This window comes from Eumetopias jubatus, unplaced genomic scaffold (genome assembly GCF_037043125.1).
Source record: "Eumetopias jubatus isolate StellerSeaLion01/CBP00866 unplaced genomic scaffold, mEumJub1_p1.0 scaffold_6, whole genome shotgun sequence".
NCBI lineage: Eukaryota > Metazoa > Chordata > Mammalia > Carnivora > Otariidae > Eumetopias > Eumetopias jubatus.
The window spans coordinates 27,045,815-27,061,989 of NW_028274812.1; the positions used below are offsets into that span (position 1 = coordinate 27,045,815).

General features: G+C 40.9%; 1 protein-coding gene and 1 pseudogene across 2 annotated transcripts in view; one reads left to right on the forward strand and one right to left on the reverse strand.

Annotated features, from left to right (window-relative positions):
• The window catches only part of ARFGEF3 (ARFGEF family member 3), a 173,475-nt gene that overhangs the window by 150,776 nt on the left and 6,524 nt on the right, over nt 1-16,175 (reverse strand). For both annotated transcript variants that reach the window (XM_028121412.2, XM_088024244.1), the window contains exon 2: nt 14,466-14,517. In XM_028121412.2, coding sequence (XP_027977213.1) covers nt 14,466-14,517 — 52 coding nt within the window. The remainder of the gene's footprint in view (nt 1-14,465; nt 14,518-16,175) is intronic.
• LOC114222750 (26S proteasome regulatory subunit 7 pseudogene) lies at nt 11,215-12,595 on the forward strand (annotated as a pseudogene).

Genomic DNA, 16,175 nt, shown 5'->3' on the forward strand with positions numbered 1-16,175 from the left:
GAAAAAGAAGGAAATCCTGCCATTGACAGCAACACGGAGGAGCCTTGAGAACATTATGCTAAGTGAAATAAGTCAGAGAAAGACAAATACTGTATGATCTTCCTTAAAAGTTATCATACACACACACAAAACGGTAGCTATGCGAGGGGATGGATATTAGGTACCCTTCTGTGGTAATCACTTTACAATGTCAACATAAATCATCCTGTTGTACACCTTACACTTACACAATGTTATGTCAATTATATCTCAGTAAAGCTGGAAACAATATATACCTGCGACATGGAGGGACCTGCGACAAGCCCTATGGGCTAGAACCTGCTTTCCTGCTCAGATGCTGAGAAGAGAGAAGAAAGGAGGCGGAGGCGGTAAATCGGCTCTTTGCCCCGACGGGAGGGGACATGCAAGCACGCTAAGCCCTTCTCGGGGAGACTGAGTCTGTTTCTGTGGTCTGCAACAGGGTCTCTGCATCTCCTGGTTGGGCAATGCTCACAGTGGGGGAACAGAGGCACCGTACCACCTTTCAGTGTCCATCTTCAGTTATAGAAGCCGACGGGCAAGATGACCAGCCCAGGGTCCCAACAGTCATACGCAGAAGAACCAGGATTGGACTCAGGACCTACTGTATTACACCATTCCCTGTTTCCTTTCCCCTCAAGTGGTGTGCTCTCAGAGGGGCGGTGGTCTGTGTTTTACTCCCAGCCCACAGAATGTGGCTTGCTTGGCTGACTCCGAACCCAGGATGCCTGCCCCCCACTGCTACTGCCTCTCCCACCACAGCCCAGAGCCCCGCACACTGTCCTCCTACTACTGATCACAGCTCCAGGCGCCTCCAATAGAGATGCTGGCGTTCAAGACAGAGCTGCAAGGCGTCATCACAAGCAAATACTCATGAAGGCGTCCACTGTACTGGGTGCTTGGGTGCACACACTTTAAACTAACCATCACTTTCTTTCTTAATCAAATTTGACTTTAAAATTACAGCTATATTTTTACTATGTCCGAGACACATGAGCGCTTTCCTCCCCGCTTTCACCAATGTCATGTTACGGGCCCTGTTTTCCACATCCAGCCTTATTTCAGAATAGGAGTTAAAATCTCATAGGATAAATACAGTCACCCTCCCCAGGTCAACACAGGTGGCCTCTGTGTTCAGCCCCTCCCTGCCAACCCCAGCTGGACACAGTTTCCTGGCTTCTTCTCTACCAACAGACTCTGAAATAAACATACAAAACCCCTTTTGTCTTTGAAAGATTTTTCTCCCAGCTGGTAAATACAGAAAAACAAAATGAGGCTTACAAAATAAAGCAAGCAATGGGGAAGTTATGGTTTCAGAGAGAAAAAAAAAATCTTTAAAATACAACAGTTCTCTCTGGACTTCATTAAATTAAAAGTTAGCCCAGGTCTGCTCCCACTCAGAATATGATCTATACTGGATGCGTTTGTTTGGTTTAGGCCTAACTCGGTAAAAATCAGGCCTATGCTAAATCCCCTCTCAGGAATTCTGCAAGCTCGCTCATTGTAACCCTCCCTAAAAAAAAAAAAAAAAAAAAAAAAAAAAAAAAAGACCACCTTAGCTGCTGCTTAGCTTCTTGCTCACTCAGGTGAGCAGAAGCTCAGACAGGTAAGGGTTAGTTGATTCCATAATCACTCAGGCCTCCCTAGTGGGTACTCAACATCAATTCCAGACCAGCATCTTTTATCTTAAGGTCTCCTTCTGCCTTACAAAGAGGAAAAGTCAATTTAGGTCATTTCCTGGCAAAGTTCTGTATACACACTAATCTCAACAGTTCTAATAATTCACGGCTCTTCCCTTAGCCTGAATATATGACACCCTCTCTTTTAAAACCTCTAGCTCCTTGGAAATTGCATTTAAAGTTGTTTCAGTACCTACTCCTAGGTTTTTAAGTTGCTCTCATGAATGAGCAGTGGCTAAATACAGATTTCCCAAGAGCTCTTTTCAATGCTGGTGCTTCATCAAATAATCTAACCGCATGAAATTTAGTATTCTATATCTCAGCTTTTCACAGAAGTCACAAAGAAGAAATAATAAACCTCTGTGATGAATCAATACTGGTGGGGGGCATACCCCATAGTGGGTTAAGACAGTAAAGTCTAGAGACCAGCAGTCCTGACACTGCCCCAGGCCGGCTTGAGGAGTGTGGCCGGCTACATGGTCTCTCCAAACCTCAGTGGTTCCCCTGCCTCACGGAAAGGCTGTCAGGATGGAGCCCGGGATGCACAGGAGAGGCCCTGTCACATAAGAAAGGTTTTCAAAATGTTAACTTGTCTTCTTAAGCGTCCCAAAATTAGTTGAGAAAATATGAATCAGAAGGTTATCAAGCACGCTATGAGGCATCATATTAACAGAGTACTGGACTATGAGCAGGTAAAGGAGATCTCCTGTGTCAAAGTTACTGAACCTCAACTTGAAAAAGACACACCAGGGTATTACTGCCTAATTACATAATTGTACTAATTTATACAGTTCAACTACACATAAATATGCAGTAAAATGAAAACAGAAAAAAATATAAACTATTTAATAAGTGAAGATGTCCAAAGAAACTAAATATGATTTTAGTCTTTGCACCATGCCTTCCCCAGTAGGAAAAAAAAAAGCCCTACAGTGTGAACAAGAGAGATACAAACAACTCACCGAACCATTTATATCATGGAATCAATAAGCTGCAGTCCCTACCTATCTCTTGGAATCCACGGTTATAATCCATCAATAGAAACAATTTCTCAGAGGCATATTTGAAATAAAGTAGGAAATTTGGACCTAAATTGCCTGTAAGGCACAGTTTAATTATAGAAACTAAACACAGAAAAAAAAGCCTACCTTCATTCCATTCAAAAAGAATAAAGAGGCTTAAGAAAGAAAATTCATGATTGGATAGTTACATTTTTTTTTTTTTTCAAAATGGAGTTTTATGTTTCCTTCCAACATTTCCCTTTAGAACTAAGGGCTATAAAATAAAGACATCAACCACTTGTCATAAAGGAATGATGAGTGGCCATGGCTATTCTTGAACATTAATATCTTGCTCACATCCCAAAATATCAATCAAGCCCAATATTCCCTGCACCCTAGTTTGGGTGGGTTATGCACTTCTTTAATTGACTGATCATTTAAAAGTGCTTTTAGGTCAGGGGCTATTAAGAAGGAGAAGACTTACAATTGAGAGCTAATTGTAGGTCTTCCTTATCAAAGGGAATAGAACAAGAAAACCATTAGGACTGGCCTACAGGCTGGCAGATAACACAAAGAAGAAGCTGTTTGTAAGCTGGGAAATAGTATGGTATTGTTACTTATGCTATGTTACAAGGTGACGGGAATACTCTTTGTCTTCCCTAGCAGCAGGAAAAGGAAAAAGAGAAATTAGATCTTTGAGGCACCTTGATTTGGAACATGGATTTCAGCATCCCCACTGCTAAAGGCTTCGTTCTTCTTGCCAGTGGGTTTTTGTGGCCAAAACGGAAACGTCATTCTGCTCACCTGTTTAGGGCAAGCCTGATCTCAGGAAGATGCAACATCAGGTCAACTCCAGGGCAAGTCCTTGTTCACTTAAATGGTCCCTATCTACCTCCAGCAAGGTTGCCAGAGTCTCCCTCCTTTCTTTCATGACTCACTGACATAAAGAATCCTCTATAATTGAAAATGAGCCAGGCGTAGATTAACCAAAGGGCCTTAAACATCTTATTCTTATTCTTATTCTTATTATTTTCCTATTGCAGAACCAGCAAAAGATCTACAGAGCCAAAATTGACTTATATTTGCCTACCTCTGCAAAGGGAGGTCAGCTGTACTCCGGATGAAAGGTAGAAACCAGAAAGAAATAAGACCTCAAGATGAGCTTAAATCCATGAGAAGCACAGATGCTTGCAATTCACCTGGAATAATGTGGAAGCCTCATTAGAAGCACCTGTCTGGCGCTTATGCTAACAGCCTCCATTCAGTTAGTACAGCTGAAGACAGGACCTGGGAATTCTACATGAGCATCCTTTGCTTCCTCCTCTTGACCGCAGGAGCTAGCAAGGGGAGCCCAACCCTTCTCCATGATACAAGAAAGGCAGAAACAACAACGCTGAGGTTGAAACTGTCTGCTAAACGCCACTATTGAGGTATTTGCTGGTCTCATCCATTTTAAATCACAGTCTTTCCCAGTTTATGTGAATATGTTTATTTCAATGAAAAAATAAAAATTTTGCACATCTTGTAGATGTTGCTCCAGGGTTCAAAGCATTGAACTGAAACACTGAAACAGATAAAAGCAGCAGAAAAGCAATTAAAATACAACCACATAAAGATGGATGGAACTGGAGGAGATGATGCTAAGTGAAATAAGTCAAATAGAGAAAGACAATTACCATATGGTTTCCCTTCTTTGTGGAACATAAGGAATAGTACGGAGGACATCAGGAGAAGGAAGGGAAAAATGGGGGAGGGAATCGGAGGGGGAGACGAACCATGAGAGACTATGGACTCTGAGAAACAAACTGGGGGTTCTAGAGGGGAGGGGGTGGGGGGATGGGTTAGCCCGGTGATGGGTATTAAGGAGGGCACGGACTGCATGGAGCACTGGGTGTTATATGCAAATAATGAACCATGGAACACTACATCAAAAACTAATGATGTACTGTATGGTGACTAATATAATAAAAAATTATTAAAAAATAGGGTTATACTACACAAAAGAAAAACAAAACAAAAAACACCATACAAAGAGTAGGAAGCTACTGTGGAAGGTTCTCTCAAAGCATAAATGCTGATGAATGTGCTCCCATCCTGTATGAAAGATCAGTAGGTCCCCCAGTCAAGATAGGGATGACCGTGCCAGCATCTGAGCTGAAAAAAGTATGTGGACCAGGCAGAAGGCCGAGCAGAGGCTTGGGGGGGGGGCGGGGGGAGGAGTGGTGTGGGGGACACAGACAAGGAAGTGGGAAGAAGTGCGGTTAGCGTCTTTCTGGGAACAACTGGCAGGAGAAAAGCAATTAGGCTGAGGCTGGCTCTGAACAACTACAGAGAAGGTAAGCGAAAGGCAGCTGGGCCGTGGCTGGAGTCATGTCTGGCATTGTTCCCAAAGGGGCGCTGAGAAATGCCAACAAGAGGTTCATTGCCAATGGCTGCTTTTTAACAAGACAGCTCGAGGATTCCCTTGACATTTTTATCTCATCTATACCACTCCTGTTGTAAATAACCTGGGCTAAGAGAAGGGGCAAATCCTGGATTGGAGCAGGATGGGGGTGAAGGTTCTTTAGTTCTTTAGAACATAAATACTCCAAGTGGAGTTCATGTGGGGAGTGTGGGAGGGGAGGCAGCTTGCCTCTTCCAGGTGGGCCAATGAGAGCTGGAACCCTTGCGTAGTCAATGTCCTTTGGCACGAACACTAATCAGGGTCCCAATAACTACACCAACTCCTAACCCCTGGTCTAATACACACCAGGCTAGTCAGGGCTTTGGTTGAGGAGAGAGTGAGGAATCTCAGCCTATACTAGGTGAGGTCAATGGATTGGGCACTGGGCTTCTGGTCCTGGTCTTTGGGACTTCCCCCTTCAGTCAGTGAGATGTGAGAAGTCCTATTGCCAAAGCTGAGATGCCATTCTGGCATGGGTTCTTCCAAACACTGTGTTTTCTAAGAATCCAGGAGATGAGGCGCAGGTTCCCTGGGAAAGGCAGTGCAATTTGGAGAAGGAGTTTCATCCTGCAAACATTTACAAAGCACCAAAGAGGATGAAAAGATGAATAATTTGGGCGCCTGGGTGGCTCAGTTGGTTAAACATCTGCCTTCGGCTCTGGTCATGATCCCAGGGCTCTGGGATCGGGTCCCTCCTTAGACTCCCTGCTCAGCGGGGGTCAGCTTCTCCCTCTACCCTTCCCCCCTGCTCGTGATCTCTCTCTCTCACTCTTACTCTCAAATAAATAAAATCTTAAAAAGATGAATAATTTATATATATGAACTCCTTGAAGAGAGGGTCTCAGAACAGAACCCCTAGACAAATGCCAACCTGATGGATAAGCACCATGAGAGATTTATGCAGCGTATCGTGAGGGCACAGAAGAGAGAAGGAGCTCTTTTAGCAAACACAGCCCAGTCTTCAAGGATAAGCGGGATGACGAAGTGGGAAAGGCTGCATGTTATGAGACACCCCGTGGACAATCTTGATGAAATGAGCAGCTCAGAAAATACCCACCTCGTGTTTTAATGCCCCATTTAGGGGAGTTTGGGACTGGTAACCAAACACCACAGACCTGCCATTTGGGTCTAAGTTTTGGCATGAGGAAGGAAGAAGATTTCTAACAGCATGCTTTATTTCAGCTTCTGAGATGGGCCCAGGAGGGAGGAGGAATGGGGGCTGGGAAATGCCTTCAGTAAAACACGAGTACACGTGGAACAGGGTATCCCAGAAGTGGGGTTCTTACTAATCACAGCCTTCATTGTGGGAAAGAGCTTGTGTCCCTGATGGTGCTTGCCACTGAGGTTCCACTCAAGGCAGGACAGAAACCAACGTCCTTAGTAAAAAACAGTCTGTGGAATCTGGAGGGGGCAGAATAAAGCTTGACTTGAATGTGAATGACCCCAGCAGCCATGAGAACTTTCTGAGAGCACAGGGAGTACAAGGCTGGAACTCAGGTGAGGTGACTGAGGCACTGGTCTTGGGCACAGAATTTTAGGGAGTATTAAAAAACTCAGTCAGCAAGATAAATAATATTTTAATGCCACACTTTTTTCTTTTTTGAATTCCAGTATAATTAACAGGATTATATTAGTTTCAGGCGTACAAGGCAGTGATTCAATGCTTGTTGTAAGTGCCTCTCTTAATCGCCATCACCTATTTCACCCATTCCCCCTCCCCACCTCCCCTCTCATAACCATCAGTTTGTTCTCTGTAGTTAAGAGTCAGGTTTTTTGTTTGTCTCTTTTCTTCTTGTTCATTTATTTTGTTTCTTAAATTCCACATGAGTGAAATCATACGGTGTTTGTCTTTCTCTGATTTTGCTTAGGATTATACCGTCTAGATCCATCCATGTTGTTGCAAATGGCAAGATTTCATTCTTTTCTATGGCTGAGTGATATCCCATTGTATACATATATACCACATCTTCTTTTATCCATTCATCTATTGATGGACACGTGTGTTGTTTCCATAATTTGACTATCATAAATAATGCTGTGATAAACACAGGGGTACATAGATCTTTTTGAATTAGTGATTTCATATTCTTTGGGTAAATACCCAGTAGTGGAATTACTGGATCATATGGTAATTCTCCTTAATTTTTTGAGGAGCCTCTCAACTATATTCCCCAGTGGCTGCCCCAGTTTGCATTCCTGCCAATAGTGCACAAGGGTTCCTTTTTCTCCACGTCCTCACCAACACTTGTCTCTCATGTTTCTTGATTTTAGCCATTCTGATGGGTGTGAGGTGTTTTAATGCCACATTTTAAAAAACTCAAAATGAATGCCAAAATTCCAAGATGAAAAAAATACCAAACTTTAAATAAAGACAAGATCTGACCCTGTACTTGCCTGACTCCGCCTCACTCACCCCACTGGTCCCAGTCGAAGGGGAGTGAACCTCTTGGAAATCTGACAGGAAAGACAGAGTAGCATGTCAGAGAGCCAGGCAGCTCAACTATGACAGCAAACTGGTAGTGGCCTAAGGTCTCTGGGCCTTCGCATGGGGTGAAAAGTATCTTTCTTACAGATTTATGTAGAGCTATGTGAGGATATCCAGTATCCAGATCCACAGTCACCAAAATTTGGAGTTTCAAATCCACTGGAGAAGGCAGCAGGCAAGCCATTCTGGCCGAGATGCCAGCAGAGAGACTGACCACACCCAACCGAGACTCAGAAGCAGAAGAACACTGCAAAACTCCATTAGACAGGGAAGAACATTTTTGGGGAATGTGCCAGCAGGTCAAGAATGATCTGGAAGAGGCAGTGACTGCATACAACAAGGGTCCACAGAAGAGCCCTTGTCTTTTTCACAATTAGGGTTGGATATAATATAAACCCTTCAACGTTTCTGAGAGAAAGATGATCAGACAGAACCAGGTTATCATCATAACCAAGCCATCACAAGGACAGTGGGGGCATGGTGGGGGATGGCCAATGAGTCAATTTGTAAGAAGCTAAATATTCCAGATGTTGTGGTTAAGTCCAGGTAGGCTTAAGCCAGCTGCTCCATGCCAAGCAAGGCTGGCGACAGCTTCACAAAACACCGACAGCAGCCCTAAGTATTCATAACAAAAACGACCACAGCCCTGAAGATTCCAGAAATGACCAGGTTATTTTGCTTCTGTCATTGATTCCCAAACCACAGGGAAAAAGCAGGGAGGTAGAGGGGGTGAGAGGATAAAGTAGAAAAATGTCCGAGAACAGAAAACATTTCACGTCATTAACTACTAATACTTCTTGACCAGTAGCTTCCTGGTCTTATTTATCACTTGGTTGAAAAACGCGTGGCTAACAACAAATGAAGTCAATGACTTTTCCTGCTCACTTGACTTGGTCAGAGATGTTTCACCAAGTGTGTCACAATTAGGGAGCACCCTCAGTTGCCTTCTGCTTATGAAACAAGTAGGATATGGAAATGATAACCCCAATCAAAGGAAGAGCCTGAGCTATCGAAGACCTCCTTCTTGAGTCTAGGAACACTGCGACGGCCCACTCATTCACAGGTTTTCAACCCTGGGAAGACATGGAAGGCCTGAAATTTAAGAAGAAGAAGGAAAAGAGGAGCAAAGGCAGTGAGGGAACAGGCTTCTCATGGTGGAAGGTAAGAACTCTTAAACTCACTGCCAAGCTCAAGAGCAAGACTTAGGGCAAGAAGGTAGAATGACTTTCATGTAACTCTCTACTAACAAATTCAGAAATATTCCACAGGACAGAATCCCTGGACCTTCCTCCATTGCTGACATGGAATCTCACCAGCATTCTGCGTGAATCCCTACCCTGGTGCTACAGCGGCTCACTTACCAACCACGAACCTTTGCTTGCTGAAAGCCTGGGGTAGAACAGGCAATGCCTCCGAACACTCCTTATCTTCACCTCAAATGTTTTACCATGGGGTTCTCCCCTGCAAGGCCCCTATGCATGACTGAGCCCAGTCACTAGAATGATGAAAATCTTTCATGTGTCACCTGGTCTAACTTCAGTTCATACAAGAAGTCCACAGAGCAATCAGTGGTAAAAGAAAAGCAGAAGATAATGTAACCACATGTCTCTCAAGGTTTCAGTTTTCTTCTGATCTATCATTATTAATGTACACAATTGAGCAAAACAATGTATTTATCAGAACGTTAATATATTTAATGTAAAAGGCAATCAGTCAGGGGCAAAAGAAAAATTAAGAGAAACAGCACAGCAAAAGTATATGAGATTTGAACTATTCCCTATTGCCCTTTCTGAAACAACAAAAAAATCTGTAAATAATCACTTCTAAGTGATTATCAGAAATGGAAACTGAATCTGAATACAAAATCAGAAGAATGCAAGACATAGTTAATGAATCTGGTTTCTGTCTCATGTACTACATAGAAGTGTAACTGAAGAAAAATAATTAAAATATAATTGAAGAAAAATAATTAACATATCCAAACTCTTTCTTGGGTACAGATATTTACAGTGACTAGATTTTTTTTTTTTTTTTTTTTGAGCAGGTACTCAAACAATAGAAGGATGCCCTGGTAAACACAGTGACTGGACAGAGTTAAGTACTCTCTGGGTTTAAAAGTTCCTAGCAGCGGAATCAAAGGATAAAGGAAGACTGACTTCAAAACAGAGAGAAAAGCCCACTACAGCATAATTCATTATATCACTTCTTTTACAATAAAAAGAAATAATAAATAAGATAAATATTGATTCAAGAGCTCTTTTTGTTCTAATTATGGCTTATTCCCATTCCCTAAAAGAGGCGTGAAAAGCCTCCCAACTATTGTGAATCATGGTCAAACTGAAACCTTATATGTATAAAATTCTACCATAAACACTGTTTTCCAGCTATGCATGTCTTTATTCTCCTCCCTCTGAATATAAAACCTTGAAAGCAATGCTCCCATCTGCTTTATCTCATTCATACGGTTTAGTTCTCTCTACAAAGATGTTTGATAGACCTCACTGCACACCAAGAACACAATACACATACACAAGATGACCTCACCAGCTCTTTCTCATTAGGATAAACACTCCAAATTATCTGCTAACAGGGGTGAAGACATGAAATGACACCGATATATATCCATCCACAGCTCCGGATCCAGCATCCTTCCCACCAGTTTGGTGACCCTCCTTCTACAGGTGGTACAAGATGGCAAGCTGGCTCTGGGGAAATCTCAAGGCCACGGGTGAAAGGAAAGCTAAATGGCATGGCTAAATGGGGACCAGCCATGTTTAGGTCCCATTAACGCTGCATTATCTAACTCATCTGTCCACCCCCCCCAACACACACACCAAGAGTTGGAGAATGCCAGTTGTCTTTTGATGAACGTTCTTAACCAGGAGGTTCCTCCAGTATCATTGCCAGCTTCTCACCCCTAACACTACAGGCAGAACTTTCATCACAGACCCAGAAACACAAGAAGCCCAGCTGTCAGGTTCAACAACGCTCTGGATTAGGAACTAGCCTTTAAGGCGCTGTTACCAAACGTTTTTTCGTTCAAACAGCCACTAAGAAAACATTAAAGTTCTGTTTTTCACGTATTTTAAATTGACATTTACATTTCTTCATCATAATTTTAATTAATGGAAAAGGTTATGATTCTGGAATATTGGAAATACTACAATTTTTTAATTAAAACATATCAGTTATTTAAATATATCTAATGAAATCTAAATACCACACCAATTTGGAAAATCACCTTCACCCAACAAAAAAATCTTTGAGCAAACTCTTCTTTAACAGTAAAAAATGCTACATTGTTCTCTTTTCTCCTTGAACTTATATTTTCATTCTACTTCCCCAACTTAATTTTCTCTCAATATAATATGTTTTAACTCTTGAGAGGCTTTCATTAATCTCCCTACTATATTTCTGTGTAACAAAAGGTATATAAAGTCATTTTTAAAAAATTTCCTGTGGCCATAAGGCTTGAAAGTGTCCAATTTTCTTCTGGTTTGAGGTGTGACTACTAATGGACCCAACTGATCCAAACAGCATTAATGAATATTTATAAGAATGTTAATGTAGGACAGAGGTGTTGTGTAATCAGTAAGGTGTTGAGGCACTCGGAGCATCTAAAATGCCGGATTACCTCGTGCCGATCAGCGGAAAACTAAAGAGGATGAGAAGGACGACAAGCCCATCTGAGCTCTGGATGAGGGGGATATTGCCTTGCTGAAAACTTATGGTCAAAGCACTTATTCTAGGCAGATAAAGCAGGTTGAAGATGACATTCAGCAACTTCTCAAGAAAATTAATGAGCTCACTGGTATTAAAGAACCTGATACTGGCCTGGCCCCACCAGCACTCTGGGATTTGGCTGCAGACAAGCAAACACTGCAGAGTGAACAGCCTTTACAGGTTGCGAGGTGTACGAAGATAATCAATGCTGATTTGGAGGACCCGAGGTACATTATCAATGTGAAGCAGTTTGCCAAGTTTGTGGGGGACCTCAGTGATCAGGTAGCACCTACTGACATTGAAGAAGGGATGAGAGTTGGGGTGGACAGAAATAAGTATCAGATTCACATTCTGCTGCCTCCCAAGATTGACCCAACAGTTACCATGATGCAGGTGGAAGAAAAACCTGATGTCACATACAGTGATGTGGGTGGCTGTAAGGAACAGATTGAGAAACTTCGAGTAGTAGAAACCCCATTACTTCATCCAGAGAGGTTTGTTAACCTTGGCATTGAGCCTCCCAAGGGTGTGCTGCTCTTTGGTCCACCGGGTACAGGCAAGACCCTCTGTGCTCGGGCAGTTGCCAACAGGACTGACGCTTGCTTCATTCGAGTTATTGGATCTGAACTTGTACAGAAGTATGTCGGTGAGGGGGCTCGAATGGTTCATGAGCTCTTTGAAATGGCCAGAACAAAAAAAGCCTGCCTTATCTGCTTTGATGAAATTGATGCTATTGGAGGGGCTCATTTTGATGATGGTGCTGGAGGAGACAACAAAGTGCAGAGAACGATGCTGGAACTGATCAATCAGTTGGACAGTTTTGATCCTCAAGGTAACATTAAAGTGCTGATGGCCACTAACAGACCTGATACTTTGGATCCAGCACTGATGAGGCCAGGGAGATTGGACAGAAAGATTGAATTTAGCTTACCTGATCTAGAGGGCCGGACTCACATTTTTAAGATTCATGCTCGTTCAATGAGTGTTGAAAGAGATATCAGATTTGAGTTGTTAGCACGACTGTGTCCAAATAGCACTGGTGCCGAGATTAGAAGCGTCTGCACAGAAGCTGGTATGTTTGCCATCAGAGCACGGCGAAAAATTGCTACTTAAAAGGATTTCTTGGAGGCTGTAAATAAGGTCATTAAGTCTTATGCCAAATTCAGTGCTACTGCCCGCTATATGACATACAACTGATCCCCGAAGGCTTTCATGAAAACACCTCTTTTCATTGGAATCCTAACTTTATTAAATAGACTTGTTAATAACCATCACACACACAAAAATAAAGCACTTCAAAATTATAAAAAAAAAAAGAATGTTAATGTAGTTAACATGAAAAATATAATTTTATTTTCTTATTTTATTTTTATCTGTTTCTTTAGAAATGCATTTCTAAAGAAACAAATAAGCCTTGTTTATTCTTCTCAATTACTTCAAGAATATACCCATGGATGAAGTATTCCTTATTGCTCAGGTGGGAATTTAACATTATTTCCATACCTTTTCACTTTCCTAGATGTAAGCAGTAAGAACACTTATTTATATAAACAAGATAATAAAGGAGACTTATCATCAAAACATCTTTTTGTTTATTATCCTATAATTAGATTAAGTCCTCCTTCAATTTTGTTGAAAGCCAAGAAGTAAAAACTAACTTACAAAAAGATGTGTGGTCTGGTCATTATATTCATCCCCTTTACCGACACAAACACTAGCATTTTCATAGTCCTTTGTTGGTGGGACGAGATCTTTGCACCCCAGGACAACACACCACAGTAAGATTCGGAATGGGATGGGGAAGAGCGGTGCTTTCCTTGGTCAAGAAGAGGGATTATAATAGGTAAGATAGAAAAAGACATGTAGCAAAATCAGTTTTCAGAAAGAGTACCTATAGACATTGGGGACCATGAAACCATCTCCCTTAAACCATCTATACTTTCATATGTCTTGGACAGTCTTCATGTTCTCCTGTGAGCACGGATTCCCTAGCTGGGATACCGCCCTCCCCCCCCCCCCCCAGGCAAGAGTGTTATTGTCAGGCATTCTGTCCATTTAGCTTTATATACATAAAAGTACATTTGGTTTGATTAATACATGAATTTCCTTACAATATATCAGCTTGCAGCAGGTACTATAGGAGAGGCAATAAATTTTTTAAAAACACAGGATCATAATTCTTGTTCATTCTACTTGTAGAGATGAAAAACACCTAATAAATCATAATATCCTGACAGTATAGAACTTTCTTCAACAAAAGACCATAAGTTCAATATTTTTAATAATGTCAAAAAATGTGGAAATCATCCAAATGTTTAATAATAAAAAAGTTACTAAATAAACATTACAGCAGCCATATAATGGAAGAATATACGATATTTTAATTTGAAGAACATATATTGACATTAGAAAATGTTCTTCATATGATGTGGCCTGAAACAATAAGCAGGAAACAAACATAAATAAAATTCACAATAATTTGTAAAAATGTGTATATGTAGGAAAAAGTCTGTTAAGAAAATCTGTTAAATGGTTCTCAGCGGTTATCCTTAGGTAGTGTAATTATGGACAACTTTCTTATTTGTTCTTTCCAAATGTCCCACACAGGGCATTTCTCTCATGGTAAAGGGGGATGGGGAATGGTGAGGAAGGTGGGGAAAAAGGCTCACTATCTCCAGGCTGTTGTATGTGGCTATCGAGTTTGTGAGAGATGGTGTCCAGCCAAGGGACCAGCGGGAGTTTAAAGCCCCCTGACAGGGTGTAGGACTGCTTCTTCCCAGCGGGGGCGCCATTTCCTAGTCTGCAGTAGAAGATCTTGTCATCTGTGTACACTCTGCGTTAGGTTTGGTCATTTCTCTCCTTGACCAATTTTATACTTTCACCTTATTCTTCAGCTGCTTTGTTTGGATAACTGACTTCACTCATTCCACGAATGCCTAGAAATCATTGCAGTCAGGTTCCCATCATGCTAACCTCATGAACTATCCCAGTTCATGGATTTAAAAAGAGCGTTCAGTCAACAAGATGCTGTATGCCAATGAGGTTATCTGGGCCTTCAGGAAAACACAGTGGGTGATTTTTACTCCCACTATATTTTACAACTCCAGTCTCCTTACCTTAGCAAGTGTGGAGGGATCTTGACAATGGTATCCACACCACCCAGGGTTTCTGCAAAAGGAAAATTCCAAAGTTAAAAATAAATATGTATAGACTGAGAATCTGCAGATAAATTTCCATTAGTTTCTTTTTTCCCTGGAAATTCCTATAATTACAAATTAGTCAGTTCTCAATTATCTGCATGCAAGTCACTCATACTTAAAAATCCTCCCTTGATAGCTCAAAAGACTTCCTTGGAGGAGACAAAATTAGGATACATTTCCCTACAGAAACACAGAATGAGTAGCTAATTTTTTAACCTGAACCAAAATGCCAATTTAATCTAGCTACAACTGGCTAAAATGCTATATTCTTGCAATAAAAATAGACAAAGGACAAGGGAAACAAAAGCAAAAATAAACTCTTGGGATTACATCAAACTAAAAAGCTTTTGCAGAGCAAAGAAAACAACGAACAAAAACAAAAGGCAACCTACTGAATGGACAAAATATTTGCAAATCATATATCTAATCTAATAAGGGATTAATATCTAAAATATATGAAGAACTTATACAACTCATCACCAAAAAAAAAAAAACCCACCCCAAATAATCCAATTAAAAAATGGGCAGAGGACCTGAATAGGCATTTTTTTCAGAGAAGACATACAGATGGCCAACAGACAGATGAAAAGATGCTTAACATCACTCCTCATCAGGAAAATGCAAATCAAAACCACTATGAGATATTACCTGACACCTGTCAGAATGGCTAAAATCAAAAAGATAAGAAATAAGTGTTGGCAAGGATGTCAGAAAAGAGAAACCTCATGCACTATTGGTGGAAATGTAAACTGGTACAGCCACTGTGGAAAACAGTATGGCGGTTCCTCAAAAAATTAAAAATAGAACTACCATAGCATCCAATAATTCCACTCCTGCTGGGTATTTACTTGAAGAAGAAAAAAACCCAGTAATTAAAAAAGACATATGCACCCTTGTCTTTATTGCAGCATTATTTATAATACCCAAGATATGAAAGCAACCTAAGTGTCTCTCAATAAATGAATGGATAAAGAAGATGGGGTATAATATATATAAGGGAATATTACTCAGCAATAAGAAAAAGAATGAAATCTCATCATTTGTGAGAGGGTAGATGGACCTCGAGTATATTATACTAAGTGAAATAAGTCAGGCAGAGAAAGGCAAATACCATATGATTTCACTTACATGTGGAACTTAAAAAACAAAAACAGATAAAGAAAAACCAAAAACAGACTCATGAATATGTACAGAGAACAAACTGATGACTACCAGAGGGGGGTGTGCGGGGGATGGGTTAAATAGGTGAAAGGGATTAAGAGGTACAAACTTCCAGTTACAAAATAAATAAGTCACAGGGATGAAAAGTACAGCATAGGGAATATCATCAATAATATTTTAACAACTTTGCTTGGTGACAGATGGTAACTACACTTACTGTGAGCATTTTTTAATGTATATAATGGTCAAAACACTAAGTTGTGCTCCTGAAATTAATATAGTATTGTATGTCAACTAAACTTCAATTTAAAAAATAATAAATATAGAAGGGAAAGCTATTTCCTTGAAATACTGTTTCAATACCCTTAAATAATAATTTATAATTGTGAGAGACTTGATGTTCACAAAGCACTTTATGCAACATCTCATTATGCTCACATACATTTAAGACACGGTAGATTAAAC